The sequence below is a fragment of the Geotrypetes seraphini genome, chromosome 3 (assembly GCF_902459505.1).
Source record: "Geotrypetes seraphini chromosome 3, aGeoSer1.1, whole genome shotgun sequence".
NCBI lineage: Eukaryota > Metazoa > Chordata > Amphibia > Gymnophiona > Dermophiidae > Geotrypetes > Geotrypetes seraphini.
The window spans coordinates 266570797-266588583 of record NC_047086.1 but is presented as its reverse complement, the minus strand read 5'-3'; the positions used below and the strand labels follow the sequence as shown (position 1 = coordinate 266588583).

At 44.1% G+C, this 17787-nt stretch overlaps 1 protein-coding gene across 7 annotated transcripts in view; it reads left to right on the top strand.

Annotated features, from left to right (window-relative positions):
- ARID4B (AT-rich interaction domain 4B) overlaps positions 1-17787 on the top strand; it is an 852780-nt gene that overhangs the window by 298261 nt on the left and 536732 nt on the right. For all 7 annotated transcript variants that reach the window (XM_033937320.1, XM_033937318.1, XM_033937319.1 and 4 more), the window contains exons 9-10: positions 657-736; positions 9374-9450. In XM_033937320.1, the coding sequence (XP_033793211.1) occupies positions 657-736; positions 9374-9450 (157 nt within the window). The remainder of the gene's footprint in view (positions 1-656; positions 737-9373; positions 9451-17787) is intronic.

Genomic DNA, 17787 nt, shown 5'->3' with positions numbered 1-17787 from the left:
TGTTGTGGAAACTAAGAACCATTAGAGCATATTATGATATAAATTCCTTTCGATTGTTAGTACAATCATTGGTTCTTAGCCAACTTGATTATTGCAATATTGTTAAACTTTGCTGGAGCCCCAAAAAATCTCCAAAGACTGCGTATAATACAGAATGCAGTGATTAGATTGATTTATGACTTGAAGAAGTATGATCATGTTACCTTTTTCTATCGTCAATTGCATTGATTGCTGGTTGAGGCTTGGATTCAATTTAAGTTTGGCTATATTTGCTTTAAGGCATTGACAGGTCTCATCCCAGTATATTTTATGGAATCTTTTATCATCACTAACTCCAAACATTCTAGGAAATCTCTTTCGCTATTCTCTTTTTAATCTGCAAAGGGTTGTAAATTAAAAAAATTAGGAGCATCTGTTATCTTTTCAAGCAGCTTTATGGGCTAAGGATCTGAATTATGTATTTACATCTTCCAACTCCTACCAACAGTTTTGACGTGCTTTAAAAACACATCTTTTTTGTAGAATCTTTTGGAAGTTTGATCTTTGGCAGTATTCATCTGTATTCTATTTTTTATGAACCATATAGAACTTAGTGGTATTTGTGGTATAGGAGTGAGTTTTATGTTATGTTATGTTGTTTGGTTTTTTTTTTGCAGGTGGTTTCTCCAGATTGTAGTGACGAAATCACAATTAAAAGGGACAATATTTTAGTTCGTTCATTCTCTGATGGGAAATTGTAAGTAAAATAACTGTAATCTACAAATTATGAAACCTAATGGCATATGATTAGAAATAGGAAAATTGAATGGTGGTATTTTGTAGTATGTTTTAAGTAATATTTTGTTAACTTGAGTTTTTACCTGCTGCTAGAAAAAGGCTTTGGAAATAAATTTTGTGTTGTATATAGCTACAATTTGGATAGTACTATGTAACATGATTTTTGTTCCTGGGCAGTAAGTGTAATTTCCTAATTGCTCATGCCTAAAAAGTATAGAAAAGGTCTCTTATTTCCTTAAAACTTTGCTTTTGTGATAAGGATAGTCAAATTATGCAATTTATCTATTTAAAATGTGAAAGCACCAAAATGTCACCTTTTCATTCTTATAAAGTAATAAATTAAGCAACATATGAATTACAATTAACATGTCTAACTCTTCTGTGGTCATCTTTGTATAACTTCAATATAAATATGTGAGTAGATTTTCGAGATTTGTGGTTCCTGTATATACTCGAATATAAACTGAACCAAATATAAACTGAGGTAACCTTCCCCCCCCAAAAAAAGGAGGAATAAAGGCTGAGTCGAATATAAATTGGGGGTGGGTGGATGGAGGTTAATATTCAAGTGCAGTGCCTTTGTCTTGCCCTGCCCTGCATCCTGTTCTCCCTCCCTTGCTGCTCTGCCAGGCTATGTATCAAGCCCCCTCACTCCCTACCTCCCTGCCAGGTTCTGTACCCTTTCCCAACTCCCTCCCAATGCCCTGTAGGCCTCCACCAGACCTTCTGTAAGACCTGATGGTCTATTGGTGTCTGAGATAGGAGGGATTCCTCCTGCTTCCTGTCACCAGCTGATTTCTGTCGTGCTTCACTCACTGCCAGCTTTTTGCCTCTTTAATTGTATCTCTTGTATCTATATTTTCATTGCCCAATTTAAACTTTACTGCTTTTTCCCATTGAAGACCGCCGCCGCTTCCAGCGACTCCGCCCCCTGGTTACATCATTGGTAGCCTCTCCTTCAAATTTAGTTTTACCTGCGGCGCACGCTTAACTATTTGTCACCAGCTGATTTCTACCATGCTTCACTCACTGCCTGCTTTTCACCTCTTTAATTGTATCTCTTGTATCTATATTTTCATTGCCCAATTTAAACTTTACTGTGAGTTTATTGTTTAAGTTTGCTCTTGCTCTGTTAAAGTGATTTTGTCTGATAGTTTCATTTTGCATTCCTCTTGTCTTCCCCATTTTATGTTTTATACGTTTGATTTTGCTTGTCTTACCTTGTCATTACTTTTTCCCCAGCTTTTCCCATTGAAGACTGCCACCACAAAGTGGCGGCGCCAGCAACTCCAGTCCCTGATTTACATCATTGGTAGCCTCTCCTTAAAATTTAGTTCTACCTGTGGCGCATGCCTTTGGTGCACGCCAAAGGAGCACGCTCAAGGAGCAGGTACTGCTCCTTATTGCGCTCCTTTGTGTGCCTACTTTGTGCCCTCTTAGCCCTCCTCTACTATATCATGCCACTTACTCATAAGACTGGAGGAGGTGTCGCTGTCATCAATCACTCTTCTCTTGCACTTAATTTTGAATTACCTAGCACCACCTGTGTATTCGCAGAGATTCTTCAATTTACTCTTTCCAAATCTCACCCTCTTCATTTCCAACTCCTTTATCTACCTCCCCCGGTTACAAGAGATCAACTGTCATCCCTCCAATCTATCCTTTTAGACTTTTGTATCTCCCATGAGTATCCAATTATATTAGGAGACTTTAATATCCATTTTGATGTCCTCAATAATCCGCTCACCTCTGATATTTCACTAACCTCTCTCATTCATAATTCTACACACTCTCTACAGAGTTTAAAAATCCTCATACTTTTCCTCTTCCTTGGACAGACCATTCCTTAATTAGTCTTAACCTTCCCCCAAATCAATGCACTTCTCCATCCAATTCAAACACTTACAACACATGTGATTACAGCTACAATACCACCAGTACTGTCAATAATCACCTGGAACTTCACTTGGAATAATTTTCTAATCTCACTCTCGACGAATAATCCGTAACCTGGTATTGCAAAATACAACAAATGCTAGACTGTTTGGCTCCCATTCACTCCCACACTAATTCTTCCTCTTCAATAAAAAAAACCATGGTACAGTCAGGAACTCTTTCCTCCGTTGTCAGTTACGCTCCTCTGAAAGATTCTGGAGACACAAGTGCTCCACATCCACACTAAAGAAATACAAAGAACAAGGTACTTTTATAAAAAATCAATACAGGCAGCCAAGAAAAAATATTATGCTAATCGTATATCTACTGCAAAAAACTCTTCAACGCTATATTCTGTTGTTTGCTCACTCTCTCTGTATGCTAGAAGACCCGGCCCTAACTCAAACCAACCTACAGCGCAAGCCCTTACTGAACATTTTGACCAAAAGATCAAAGGTGTATGAACAACACTCGTTAGCACTCCAATTTCTAAGACACCTATTTCTCCTCTGTCCAAATATTCATTTTCCTTCAGTTCTTTTTCTGATTTTTGTCTGCCTATAATTCAGAGCCTAAATCCGAGGAATAAGTCTCTAGAAAATTTGCCTCCTACTGTTCTTAAAAATCATTTCAACATCTTTGGTCCATTTACTCTCTATCGGTTACATACCGCCTCCTTGGAAAGCTGCTCTTGTATTCCCAAAGCTCAAACAAATAAACATATTCGAAAACCAAATCACCAATTACCGTCTTATTGCTAAGTTACCTTTTTTAGCAAAAATAATCGTAAAACTGGTCTTCAATCAACTGTCCAATTTTGCAGAAAAAAACTAACGCTCTACACCCTTACCAAACAGGTTTCCGAAAAAATCACTCTACTGAACTCTCTTATATCGGTCTAACAACTTCAGTTCATTACTTTAAAGACCATTGTAAATCCTCCATTCTCATTTCCTTAGATCTTACATCTGCCTTTGACACAATTGATCATTCCCTACTCCTTAAAAGACTAGAATCATCTCTGGTACAGTTCTGCAATGGTTCTCTTCCTACTTTCAGGATCAAAACTATAAAGTTAGCTTCAATGACTCTATTTCCTCCACTATCCACCAAAGCTATGGAGTCCCTCAAGGCTCAATTCTCTCTCCCCCTTCTCTTTAATATCTTCTTCACACCTCTACTTACTCTGGCCCAATGTATAAGTTTCACTGTATTTACATATGCTGATGACATCCAACTGCTCCACCCCCTAAATCCTACATCACCTGCTGAAATAACTGAAATAAATCAAAAACTCAATACAATCAGTTCCTGGCTCCGGCATAACAAATTCTCATTGAATTTCCTTAAAACTACCAATATCCTTTTCTCACTCTCCCCAGATGAACATCCATGTTTACCCATTTGCACTGATTCTTCTCCAATTCAAATGGACAGTAAAATCAAACTTCTCGGGGTCATCCTTGACAAGGACCTCACCTTCCATCAACAAATTAGTGCCATCCACTCTTCTTTTCTTGATCCCCCCTCTATCAATATCCTGATTCACTCTTGTAATTTCAACCATAGAATAAGTGTAATGCTCTTTATCAAGGTATAACCCAGAAAGAAATCCATCACTTACAACTATTGCAAAAAACTGCTGTTAAATTAATCTATCATGCAAAAAAATTTGACCATGTTACTCCTCTCCTTCGTAAAGCACATTACCTACCCATCACACATCGCCTCACTTATAAAATATTCCTCCTCACATTTAAAACAAAAAACTCTAACCAACCGGCGTTTATAGGTAAACTATTGATCCTATACTCATCATCCTGGGCCCTCCAATCTAACTATCAAAACCTACTTTCCATACCATCAATATGCGAACTGTTTTACGATACCACTTGAAAATCCGTTTTTTCAGTCATCACCCCCTCTCTAAGGAATGCCCTTCCATTAGATCTTTGATTAGAGAACTCTTGAAAAATTTAAAGCTAAACTTAAAACTTTTCTCTTTAAAGACGCCTATACTCTTTAGTACCAGCTCTCGTTTCTCAAACCCTCAACTCTTGTGAAGTCTTGAAACACCAGAACACTTCTTTTGAAGCGAACCCTTCCCTAATGTATCACCACTTCCCATTTTCCGCCCTTTTTTATTAATCTTACTTTGATGTATTTAAAAACTTCCCCTTCCCAACTTCCCTTTTGTTCCATGTACGTCAATGTGAACCCAATTACCGTATTTTCACGTAGATAACGTGTAAAACGCGCACACGGGTATAGCACGCGAAAAACACAAATTTATGTACAGAAATTTTTATATACCGCACACACCCGTATACCGCGCATGCTGCCCGACTCTCCTTTCGCCCGCCCGACTCTCCTCTGGCCACCCCGACTCTCCATTCGCCCGCCCTGACTCTCCTCTCCCCCTTGAAGTCCTGTCCCCACCCTGAAAGCCTGATGCTCCCCTAACGTCCGATTTACCCCCCCCGCAGGACCGCTCGCACCCCCACCCCGAAGGACTGCTTGCACGCACCCCCACCCCGAAGGACCGCTCGCATGCACTCCCACCCGCACCCCCACCCTGAAGGACCGCTCGCACCCCCACAGCCTCCCGACCCCCCCATCATGTAGAAGCTCCTTCCGGTGTCCTGCTGCTTCCTCTTTGCGGTCCTGACTCCCCGACACGATCGGGGCAAGAGGGAGCTCAAGCCCTCTTGCCGCAGCCAACCGCGGCACCCCCGACACGATCGGGGCAAGAGGGAGCTTAAGCCCTCTTGCCCCAGCCAACCGCGGCACCCCCGACACGATCGGGGCAAGAGGGAGCTCAAGCCCTCTTGCCCCAGCCAACCGCAGCACCCCCGACACGATCGGGGCAAGAGGAAGCTCCAGCCCTCTTGCACTCCCGACTCCCCGACACGATCGGGGCAAAAGGGAGTCCAAGCCCTCTTGCCCCGCCGACTCCCCGACAATATCGGGCCAGGAGGGAGCCCAAGTCCTACTGGCCCTGGCGACCCCCCCCCCGCTAGTTGTTCGGGCCAGGAGGGAGCCCAAACCCTCCTGGCCACAGCGACCCCCTACCCCCACCCCGCACTACATTACGGGCAGGAGGGATCCCAGGCCCTCCTTCCCTCGACGCAACCCCCCCTCCCCCCAACGACCGCCCCCCCCAAGAACCTCCGACCGACCCGCGACCCCCCTGGCCGACCCCACGACACCCCCACCCCCCTTCCCCGTACCTTTGTGTAGTTGGCCGGACAAACGGGAACCAAACCCGCCTGTTCGGCAGGCAGCCAACGACGGAATGAGGCCGGATTGGCCCATCCGTCCCAAAGCTCCGCCTACTGGTGGGGCCTAAGGCGCCTGGGCCAATTAGAATAGGCCCGGGAGCCTTAGGTCCCTCCTGGGGGCGGGGCCTTGGGCACATGGTCGGGTTGGGCCCATGTGCCTCAGGCCCCGCCCCCAGGTGGGACCTAAGGTTCCTGGGCCTATTCTGATTGGCCCAGGCGCCTTAGGCCCCACCAGTAGGCAGAGCTTTGGGACGGATGGGCCAATCCGGCCTCATTCCGTCGTTGGCTGCCTGCCGGATAGGCGGGTTTGGCTCCTGTCTGTCCGGCCAACTACACAAAGGTACGGGGAAGGGGGGTGGGGGTGTCGTGGGGGTCGGCCAGGGGGGTCACGGGTCGACTGGGGGGGCGGTCAGAGGTTCTTGGGGGGGCGGTCGTTGGGGGGAGGGGGGTTTGCGTCGAGGGTAGGAGGGCCTGGGAACCCTCCTGCCCGTAATGTAGTGCGGGGTGGGGGTAGGGGGTCGCCGTGGCCAGGAGGATTTGGGCTCCCTCCTGGCCCGAACAACTAGCGGGGGGGGGTGAGTCGCCAGGGCCAGGAGGACTTGGGCTCTCTCCTGGCCCAATATTGTCGGGGAGTTGGGGAGTCGGCAGGGCAAGAGGGCTTGAGCTCCCTTTTGCCCCGATCATGTCGGGGAGTCGGGTGGGCAAGAGGGCTTGAGCTCCCTCTTGCCCCGATCGTGTCGGGGGTGCCGCGGTTGGCTGGGGCAAGAGGGCTTGAGCTCTCTCTTGCCCCGATCGTGTCGGGTGTCGGGACCGCCAAGAGGAAGCAGCAGGACACCGGTAGGAGCTTCTACATGAGGGGGGGGGTCGGGAGGCTGGGGGGGTGCGAGCAGTCCTTCAGGGTTGGGGTGCGGATGCGGGTGGGAGTGCGTGCGAGCGGTCCTTCGGGGTGGGGGTGCGAGCGGTCCTGCGGGGGGGGGGGGGTTTGAATCGGACGTCGGGGGGGAACTATGTAAAAAAAATTTTGTAGAACGCGCTTACGCGTATAACGTGCAAGGGTATGCGCGGTACGTAAAAACCACGTATAACGCGCGCGTTATATGCGAGAAAATACGGTAGTATTTTTAATATTTGATAAAATATTGCTTTATTTACCTTTTTATTTCTTTTTTTTAATCTCATTATATTGTACATCGTTTATACACTTATTTTGATAAGAACATAAGAATTGCCGCTGCTGGGTCAGACCAGTGGTCCATCGTGCCCAGCAGTTCTCTCACGCAGTGGCTCTTAGGTCAAAGACCAGTGCCCTAACTGAGATTAGCCTTACCTGCATACTTTCTGGTTCAGCAGGAACTTGTGTAACTTTGTCTTGAATCCCTGGAGGGTGTTTTCCCCTATAACAGCCTCCGGAAGAGCGTTCCAGTTTTCTACCACTCTCTGGGTGAAGAATAACTTCCTTATGTTTGTATGGAATCTATCCCCTTTTAATTTTAGAGAGTGCCCTCTTGTTCTCTCTACTAAGCCAATTCCCTTCATTATCTTGAATATTTCGATCATGTCCCCTCTGTTTCCTCTTTTCAAGGGAGAAGAGGCCCAGTTTCTCTAATCTCTCACTGTACGGCAACTCCTCTAGCCCCTTAACCATTTTAGTCGTTCTTCTCTGGACCCTTTCGAGTAGTACTGTCTCCTTCTTCATGTATGGCGACCAGTGCTGGACGCAGTATTCCAGGTGAGGGCATACCATGGCCTAGCACCCTGACATGATAACCTTCTCCGATCTGTTTGTGATCCCCTTCTTAATCATAGATGGTATATCAAAAATAAAGAAACTTGAAACCTGATTCTAATTATTTTTATCTCCCTCCTGCCTCCCCCGGGTAGTTTCTAGTTTCTCTGGTTGTCCAGCGGTGAATCGTGGCAGGAGTGACCGTCTTTCACTCCTGTCCATGCAGAGCCATTAGCTAATTGGCTGCCGCTAGCAGCTCTACCCAGGTCCTTTAGTATCCCTGGTGGTCCAGCGGTGAATTGTGGCAGGAGCAACCTTCCTTTGCTCCTGTCCGTGCAGAGCCGCTAGCTAATTTGCTGCCTCAAATTCACGGCAGGCCCAGTGGAGGCTTGCAAACAGGTTCGGGAGGGGGCAGGTCAGCGCTTACCCGAATATAAACGAAGACCAAAATGGACCATTTTTTTTGCACCAAAATCTTGGTTTATATTCAAGTATATACGGTATATTGTAAGACACTTTTACGAATCAACCACCAGATATAGTCTCCCATCATGTTCTCATTATATTGTCCTTGATAGCAATGTTCAAAGTTCAGTATATCCTGGTGGAAGCACTCACCTGGCTCCTTTGAGTATGCTGCCATGTTCTCCTTGAAAGTCTCAAGATGAGCATCAAGGAAATGGACTTTGAGAGACATCCTACAGTCCATTTTATTGTAATTCTTAATCAGATTCTCAACCATCTCCACGTAGTTTTTGGCTTTGTGATTGCCCTTTGTAGTCAGACCAGTGAAGATTGCATTACAATAATCCAGGCTTTTTTTTTTTATTCTTTATTTGATTATTTGTTACAGTACATTAATAACAAATATTCATGAATGACCACAGCAAACTCTATATAGAGAACATTAAAACATAAGCAATTAGTCAACCGTGTCCTAGTCCACATTATCATGGTCGCCAGTATCTTTTTAAAAAAGAAAGAAAAAAATTCAAATCCATCAATCTACCATCTAAGGACAGGCAAATGGCATTTATAATTTATACATTATCCTCCAAAAATAAAAAAATCAATAATAGAAATTAAACTTTCAGCAAAGGTTTCTCTTTAATAAAGTCTTCTAGCTGGACTGGATCATAAAACCCATATTTTATCACTTCCATACGATATAATGCATATGCATGGGAATTTCAAAAAGAAAGTAGCTCCAACTGCCAAAACCTTAGGCTTCAGCTAAAGTTCCTTCAACGATAATCCAGTTTTGATGTTATCATGGCATGCAATACTGAGACAAATCTTGCCTTCCTTGTGTAAGGAGATAGGCAGATTTGTTTTTGCAAATGATAGAAATAGCTCTTGAAGGTTTCTTGTATTTGGGGGATCAGAGTAAGTGTTGAATCTAACTGTATTCCTGACTTGTGATTAAGGGTGAATTTGTATCTCACAGAAGAGATTTTGGTGTCAGGTAGGTGTCCACTTGTGTTAGGGATCCATAGAAGCTCGGTTTTACTTGGGTTCAAGCAAAGTTTGTTGTTTTTAGCCCATTCTTGAATTGAATGTTTGTTAGCTGCTTGGTTTTGTATATATCCCTTATTTACATTCTAATCATTAAGTTTAAATCTTTCATTTTTTCTTTCATTTTTCATTTGTGTAGTGTTTCTGTACCTCGAAAAGATGTCCGGGTAATTAACAGTGAAATTGCGTCAAAGCCTGATAGTATATTAAGACAAGGTAAGAAAACAATATTTCAAATTAAAAAAATAGTAATGAATTTATGTTATCTTAGCCTCTTACATATATTTTACCTCCATATATATTCTTATAGTGGTAGTAGTTGTTTTGTAATATTCTGAAACTGAGCCTTATTTAAATGTATTTCCAGTGTAATAGGTGAGACATTCTAGACCATGTTTCTCAACTTCTTCAACAAGCCAAGTACCCCCTAAGCCAAACAAATACCAAATGAGTACCCGGCACAAGCTCCTCCCCAGACCCAGCCAAGCTCTGCCCCTGTCCCCACCCCCATAATCATAGTAACAATTCTTCAATCCATTTTTCATATACACACAATATAATCTTATTAATACATAATAGTAACCACAAAATTAAAAAAACACAAAGTACACTGTAAGCAGAGAAAATGTTATCATTTATATTTGGGGGTTTTTTCAAAGAGGTCAAGGCAGATGACTTTAAAATGTGCAATCAGTAACAATTATAGAAAAATAGACAAATATAGAGCAAAATATAGACAGCAGATATAAATTCACAAAACTGACACATTTTGATCATTAAATTGAAAATAAAATTATTTTTCCTGCCTTTGTTGTCTAGTGATTTCATGAGTCTCTGGTTGCATTTCCTTCTGACTGTGCATCCAATATTTCTTCCTTTCTGCCTCCTGCACACTTTCTCTCCTCCGGACCCCATTCCCTTCCCCAACCAACATCTCTCTCTCACTGTCCCTCCATGAGTCCAACTTTTCTTTCTCTTCCCTCCACCCCTATTGACAATATGTCTCCCTTTCTCTCTCTAACTGTCCATCTGTCTTGAGAGATCTAGGCATCTCTCCCACCCTCTATACTGCCACATCCAACATTTCTCCCTCACTCATCCCCTGGATCATATGCAGCATTTTTCACCAATGCCAACCAGCCCCATTTCTCCTTCTATCACCCCTCTTCAGCACAATGCCACATCTCTCCCTCCATCACTATGTCCAACATTCCTCCTCCTTGCAATCCTCTTCAATCTGTCTCTGTTCCCTCTCCACCACCATATCTAACATTTCTCCCTCTCATCCTTTTATTCCCCATGCATCTCTACCTCACTTCTCTCTCTCTCTATGCCCAATTTTCCTTCCTTCCTTTCCCCATGTGCACCATCTCTCATTCACACACTCATGCCAACAATTCTCTTTCTATTCCCTCCCTCCTATGTCCCAAGTTAGTGCCCCCTTCCTCCCTCCATTCTATGTCCCATGTTCATGATCCCTCCCTTCCTTCTCTGCCTTCCAACCTTTGTCCCAAAATTAAGTTGTACGCTGGAGATCCCTGCCTACCCTCCCATAATCCCCCCCCCTGAAACCGACCCAGTTACTTTTTGGAGCCGCACTCACTCCTTCCTCCCTCTGTGAACTCCGTGCTGGGACGGCGTGAACATCGATTAACACACACGTGGCTAGCCCACAAGCCTTTCTTCTGACGTCAACGAGGAGAGGAGGTTTATGGGTCAGCTACTTATGTGTGCAGCAAGTGAGTCACTTCATGGGGAAGGGGGGAGGGAGGGATCCCCGGCAGCGGCTTCAGCAGGGGGTCAGTGATCCCCAGCTGCAGAGGCTTCTACTGACAGGCAGGGAATATTCTCCGCAGCAGCCAGGCCACGTATCCCCAACAAGCGGCCCGCATACCTCTAAGGATACGCATACTATGTGTTGAGAAACACTGCTCTATGGTATACCTATTCAAGGCTTCCAGGCTCTCATGTCTTTTTGGTGCATAACTCCTACCATTTTTGTTGCCTTTCTCTGGACTGCTTCAAGTCTTCTTATGTCCTTTGCCAGATACGGTCTCCAAAATGGAACACAATACACCAAATGGGGCCTCACCAACGACCTGTACAGGGGCATCAGCACCTTCTTTTTTCTCCTGGTTATGTCTCTCTCTATACAGCCTAGCATCGAGCAGCAGCCACTGCCTTGTCACACTGTTTCTTTGTCCTTAGATCTTCAAACACTATCACCCCAAGGTCCTTCTCTCCATCCATGCATATCATCCTCTTCTGATTTTTAATCCCCAAATTCATTACTCTGCACTACTTTGCATTGGATTTTAGTTGCCAGATATTAATCCTTTTTCATGTTTTCCACTCCCTTCTTTGTGTCTATTCTGTTACAAATCTTGGTATCGTCCGCAGAAAGGCAAATTTTTCTTCTTACCCTTCAGCAATGCCACTGACAAACATATTGAACAGGATCGGCCCCAGCACTGATTCTTGAGGGACTCCACTACTCACCTTTCCTTCCTCCGAGTGAATTCCATTAACTGGCATCTGTCAACCAGTTTCTAATCCAGTTCACCATTTTGAGTCCTAACTTCAGCCCGTCAAGTTTGTTCAAGAACCTCCTATGAGGAACCGTGTCAAAGGCTTTGCTGACATCTAAGTAAATTACATCTAGCAAATGTCTTTGATCCAGTTCTCTGGTCACCCAATCAAAAGATTCAAACAATGGAAACAATGCGTTCAAGCATTAGATAAAGGAAGAGTTGATAATACTGACAGAATGGAAGATGCAGCTGCAAGAGAGGCAGTTAGAAATCAGTGAGATGATGGTGAATGGAATGTGATTCCTTGTACAGAGCTTATGGCCATAGTCCAGGAAATGAGGGATTTGTGCAGGAAGCTGTGGAAAGATCTGTCTGTCCACTCACCACCATGCTATCTTTCAGACCACCACTGCTGAAAAGCCCCTTTTCTGCTGCCTCTCCACTATAGTGTCCTTGAAAACAGGCACCTCTTGAGATACTTTGGACTCTACACTTGTTGCCACCTCTGGCAGAACTCTTCTGAATGCAATGGTACCCCCATCTAATATCTCTTTAAATCATAAAAGCTGCTATTATTGTAAGCCACTTAAAGGCACTGCAATTAGTGGACTATCAAAAATAAATAAACTTGAAATTTGTTGGAGCATGTTCATTGAAATGCACATTGCGAGTCAACGACTGGAGAGATATGCTGATTCCTGATGCACAGGGAACAAAACTTAGTACCACATTAGTGATCTATAGTGGAGAAGATTTGTTATGGCAACAGACCAGTGTTCTCCCCAGAAATTTTTTCTAGCCAGGTGGCACGAAAAAATAGCCGGGTGGGACGGGACGGGGAAATATGTTGGTGCAAATTTGATGCTATGCAAATTAACCCTCCCTGCTTACAGTGAAGGAGTAGGAGTGGGGAAGAGGGTTGGCCCACGACCTGGAACGCTATGATAGTTACCCCTCCCTGCTCACGGTGAAGGAGTAGGATAGGGGTGTCCAACCTTTTGGCTTCCCTGGGCCACATTGGACAAAAAAATTTTCTGGGGTCGCACAAACACCAACACTAGCTGATGAGCAAAAAAAAAGGTTGAGCAGGTCCCAAATTTGCAATCACTAATATAGAAGATGTACGTATCTAATAATAAACCTTCATTAAAGGGACACTGTGGAGAGGAACCCAAAAAAGCAGTAATTCTTACCCTGACTGAATGATCACCCACGTACACCGCTGACAGTGGGAGCAGCCACAGGCTTCCGCATCCCCACTCTGATGAGCAGGGATGCGCGTTCCTGGTTCTCCCATTCACTTCTATTACAGCTATGGTGAGCCTCTTCAGAGATGAGCCTCATCAGAGTGGGGATGCTGAATCAGCTGTCAGCAGCGCATGTGGAGGATTGTTTAATCAGGGTAAATATTACTGCTTTTTTGGGCCTCCTCCCTGCCCCCCCCCTTGGTTTTCATGTATGCATGAAAGCAGGGGCAGCTTGAGGATATTGCCTTTGGCTGCAAAGCTTGGAGATTTTGAGTTGCCAGACTGGAGGAAGATGTCTTCAGTTGGCAGGGCTTGGGAATCTCCACTAGCTCAAGTATTTATAAATTGCACTCAGGCAGGGAGAAACTTTGGTGCCCCTCCACTAATTTTGGGCTCCAGTCCCTCCCCCAAATCAGCTGTATATGACTACGCCACTGATTACAAAAATAATTGTGATGCACATATCCCAAAGCTAACATATTCCAGTTAATAAATTAATAATAAAACAATTTTTTTCTATCTTATTGTCTGAATGTTTTGTTTTTCCATCATCTTGGTCCCAGTTTCTCTTTCTGCTTTTTGTCGATCTTCTACCAATTCTCTTTCCAATGTCTGCTGTCCAGTTTTTCTTCTCATCTCAGTATTGTTCCATTCTCCAACATATTGATTTTTCCCTTTCAGCCTTCTTAACTTTTTCTCTTTTTTGCCTCTGTCCACTCAAATCCTGCCTTCTTTCTCACCCTTCTTCTTTTTAAATGTTCAGCTACCTCTCAATTCTCCATCTTCTCTCAGTCCCTAGCTCTCCCATTTCCCATCTCACTCCTTTCCCAGCCTCCTATTTCCTTCTATCTACTCCCCATTACCACATTTCTACCACTGTACTCACCCTAATAACCCTATGGTCTAGAACAGTGGTCTCAAACTCGCGGCCCACCAGGTACTACTTTGCGGCCCGCTGTCTGTACTAGTGCTACCCGCTCTTTGCAGCGTCCTCTGGCTTCTCCCCTGGTCTCCCGCTCTTACCTTCATATAATTACCACAGGCTGCAGAGAGGATTGCCGGTGCTGTAGCGAATCTTGCAGGCTGTCAACGTTTTCAGCAGCCCGTTCCCTCTGCTGCGACCCTACCCCTGAAGTCAGAAGAGGGGTGGGACTGCGGCAGAGAGAATGTGCTATGGAGGCCGATGGCAGCTTGCAAGGAATGCTACAGCACCGGCGATCCTCTCTGCAGGCTGCGGTAATTAGCTGAAACTAAAACTAGGAGGCCAGGGGGGAAGCTGGAGAATGCTGCAAAGAAGGGGGAGAGCATGCTGGCCCTCAGGGGGGGGGGAAGATTTATAAACTATAAAGAGTTTTATCTCATGCAAAATTTTCATTTCTTTAATAAGACATTATTTTTTCTGAGGCCCTCCAAGTACCTACAAATCCAAAATGTGGCCCTGCAAAGGGTTTGAGTTTGAGACCACTGGTCTAAAATATCTTGCCTATCTACTGGAAAAGAGCTTACCAGAGTAAGTACATAATCTCCTGTTCTGGACATTGTATTGTACTATTTAAAAAGTTAATAAAATAAGTAATACTCTCTTCAAAAAAAAAAAGGAAATGCCATATATGGAGATTTTTGGTATTTACTAGAGGCAGAGCGGGAGCAGTGCATAAGGCACTCAGGGTATGGGAGCGTGCTCCACCCCTCCCCCTCTACTTTGCACCGTTGGGTTTCGCTTGATCTGTTAATTTCTACTCTCCACCTCCCGACTTGGACCGGGAGCAGCAGCAGAGGCAGAGTGGGAGCAGTGCAAAAGGCACTCAGGGTTTGGGAGCGTGCTCCACCCCTCCCCCTCGACTTTGCACCGTCGGGTTTTGCTCAACTGCTACTCTCAACCACAGCTTTCATTCCCAACTGTTACGCCCAACCACAGTTTTCACTCCCAACATATACTCACACACCACCAAGGCTCTCTACAGCATCTACACTACAGTAAGTCTTACTCCTAACCATCCAGGTACAACACAAGAAGAACAACTTTCTCACAGCCAACTACTCGTCCCCACTACCCGCCCCCCCTCCAAAATGAAGCTAATCCCACAAACACACACACCCTGGCCACCATACTGATAATCCTCCTCATTACCAGTTGGAAAGCAGTAGCAAATAATTTACCAGCCCCACCCACATGCTCCACTGCAAACAAAATCCAACACCAGAACAGGAGAACCCCAATAGTTAGAAGTTCAAACCACCAAACCAGCGCTTAACATCCCATCACCTTAGCCTGGAGAGGACCACTTCCAAAGACCAAACCTCAACCTCCTCCTAAAACACTCATCTACCCTGAAACGACTCACAATTTCCAAACAGATATCACCACCCTAACATGTGCCTACTTAAACATCACAGCCTTAGGACCTAAAACAGAACATATAAAAAACTGGATAAAAACCGAAAACCTAGACTGCCTTTTCCTCACAGAAACCTGGTTAACGTCAGACGCAGATCCTAGAATAACAGAAGTTTGCCCTCGGACCTGCAGAGAGAAAAAAAGAGGAGGAGGACTTCAATCTTAATCAAGGACTCCCTAACCCTAAATATACTCAAAAAAACATCAACCCCACAAATGGACTTCCTTGCCTGCCACTAAAAAACTCACTAAACTGCATGCTCTGCTACATAACACCAGGAAACTAGACCACAGTAAGACCTGAATTTGAAAACTTCATATACCAAAACTCATTAACAGCAGAATACAACCTCATCCTAGGAGACCTAAACATACACCTTGAAGACCAAGTATCCAAAGCAGCAGAAAACTGTCTATCATTTCTCAATACCTTATCCTTCCAAATCCTAAACCCATAAATTACGCATGAAAAAGAACACCAACTTGACATCGCAGCCTTCATGACCCATCAACCATCCTTCCCAGAAATTCAAACACCTAATGGAACCTGGTCCCCATCCCTCTGGTCAGACTACTACACATACATATTCAACATCAACTGGACCAAGAATGAAACCATACCTAAACCCAAAAAAAAACTTACACCTTACGCAAACACATCGACCCCCCCCAAATTCTGAACAAAAATAGATTAAACAATCCAGGACTGTAACCCCAAGGACTTCATCTCACAGTGGAACAATCCTACTACCAACATCCTTGATGAACTAGCCCCACTACAAACCAAAACTAGAATCAGCAGAAGATCAGATCAATGGTTTGACAATGAGCTACTCCTACTTAAAAGACAATGCAGACGACTAGAAAGAAAATGGAGAAAAACTGATCTAGATCACATGAAAACCGCCTGGAAAAAAACTAACAAACAATACAAAATACTACAAAAGGACAAGAGAAAAACACATTACACTAATCGAATAGTCACAGAAACTCAAGATACCAAAAAACGATTCCAAATATTAAAAGACCTAACAGACACCAAATCCTACATGACCACTAACAATACCCCACCCCCCTCAGCCACCCTCTTAGCAGAACACTTCAAGAACAAAATTACAAATGCCAGAGCTACCCTCAATTGTACCCCATCCCACCTAAATGAACTCACAATTCTTCCCACAGATAAAGAATCAACTGTAGCTGACAGAACATGGTCTCAATTCCCCATCATACAATGGTCTGAATTCAATAAACTCTACAAAAAGTACAGCCATGCATCCTGTGACCTTAACCATTGCCCTTCATATCTCCTTACAACCTCCAGCACAAAATTCCATACTCTACTTCTGCAATGGATACAAACCATGCTCACTGACGGCCTTTTCCCAACTGACCTCGGCAAAATTATCATCACCCCAATCCAAAAAGATCCATAAGGACCAACAGACCACCATCCAACTACAAACCCATTGCCTCAATACCTCTTTATGTCAAGCTGACAGAAGGACTAGTAGACAAACACCTCACCAACTATCTAGGTGACCATAATATACTTCACCCCACACAATCTGGCTTCAGATCCAACTTCAGCACAGAGACATTACTAGGCTCCCTCATTGACACAGCCAGACAACACCTTAGCACAGGAAAAAAATTGCTTCTCACACAACTAGACCTTACCGCAGCATTAGACCTGGTAGACCATAACATCCTACTGCAAATTTTGGATGCAATAGGCATCTCAGATAAAGTATACTCTTGGTTTGAAGGCTTCCTAAAATCCAGAATATACAGAGTAAAATCAGATAAAGAAAAATCTGAACCTTGGTCCAACCCTTGCGGCGTACCACAAGGTTCCCCATTATCCCCTACTCTCTTCAACCTATACACTGCATCTCTCGGAACATACCTAGATAATCTAGGCATCACCACCTACAGTTATGCAGATGACATTACCATTCTCATACCTTTTGATCAACCAAAGACCGCCATGACAAACACACTACACCGAACACTAGAAACAGTAGCAACCTGGATGAAAGATCACAAACTGAAACTCAACACAGACAAAACTAAATTCATCGTCCTCGAAAATGACAAAGTCCCAACCATAAGTAATATAGAAATTAACACAATCAACTATCCCATTCAAACTACCATAAAACTACTAGGAATGACTATAGACCGATGCTGCACCATGCAACCGCAAATAAATAAAACAATACAGAAATCCTTTGCAATGATGAGTTAGGAAATTCTTCGAAAAAACACAATTCCAGCTTATAGTACAATCCCTAATCCTAAATCTACTAGATTACTGCAACATCCTCTACCTCCCCTGCCCTGTTACAATGACTAAACAACTACAATCCAAAAT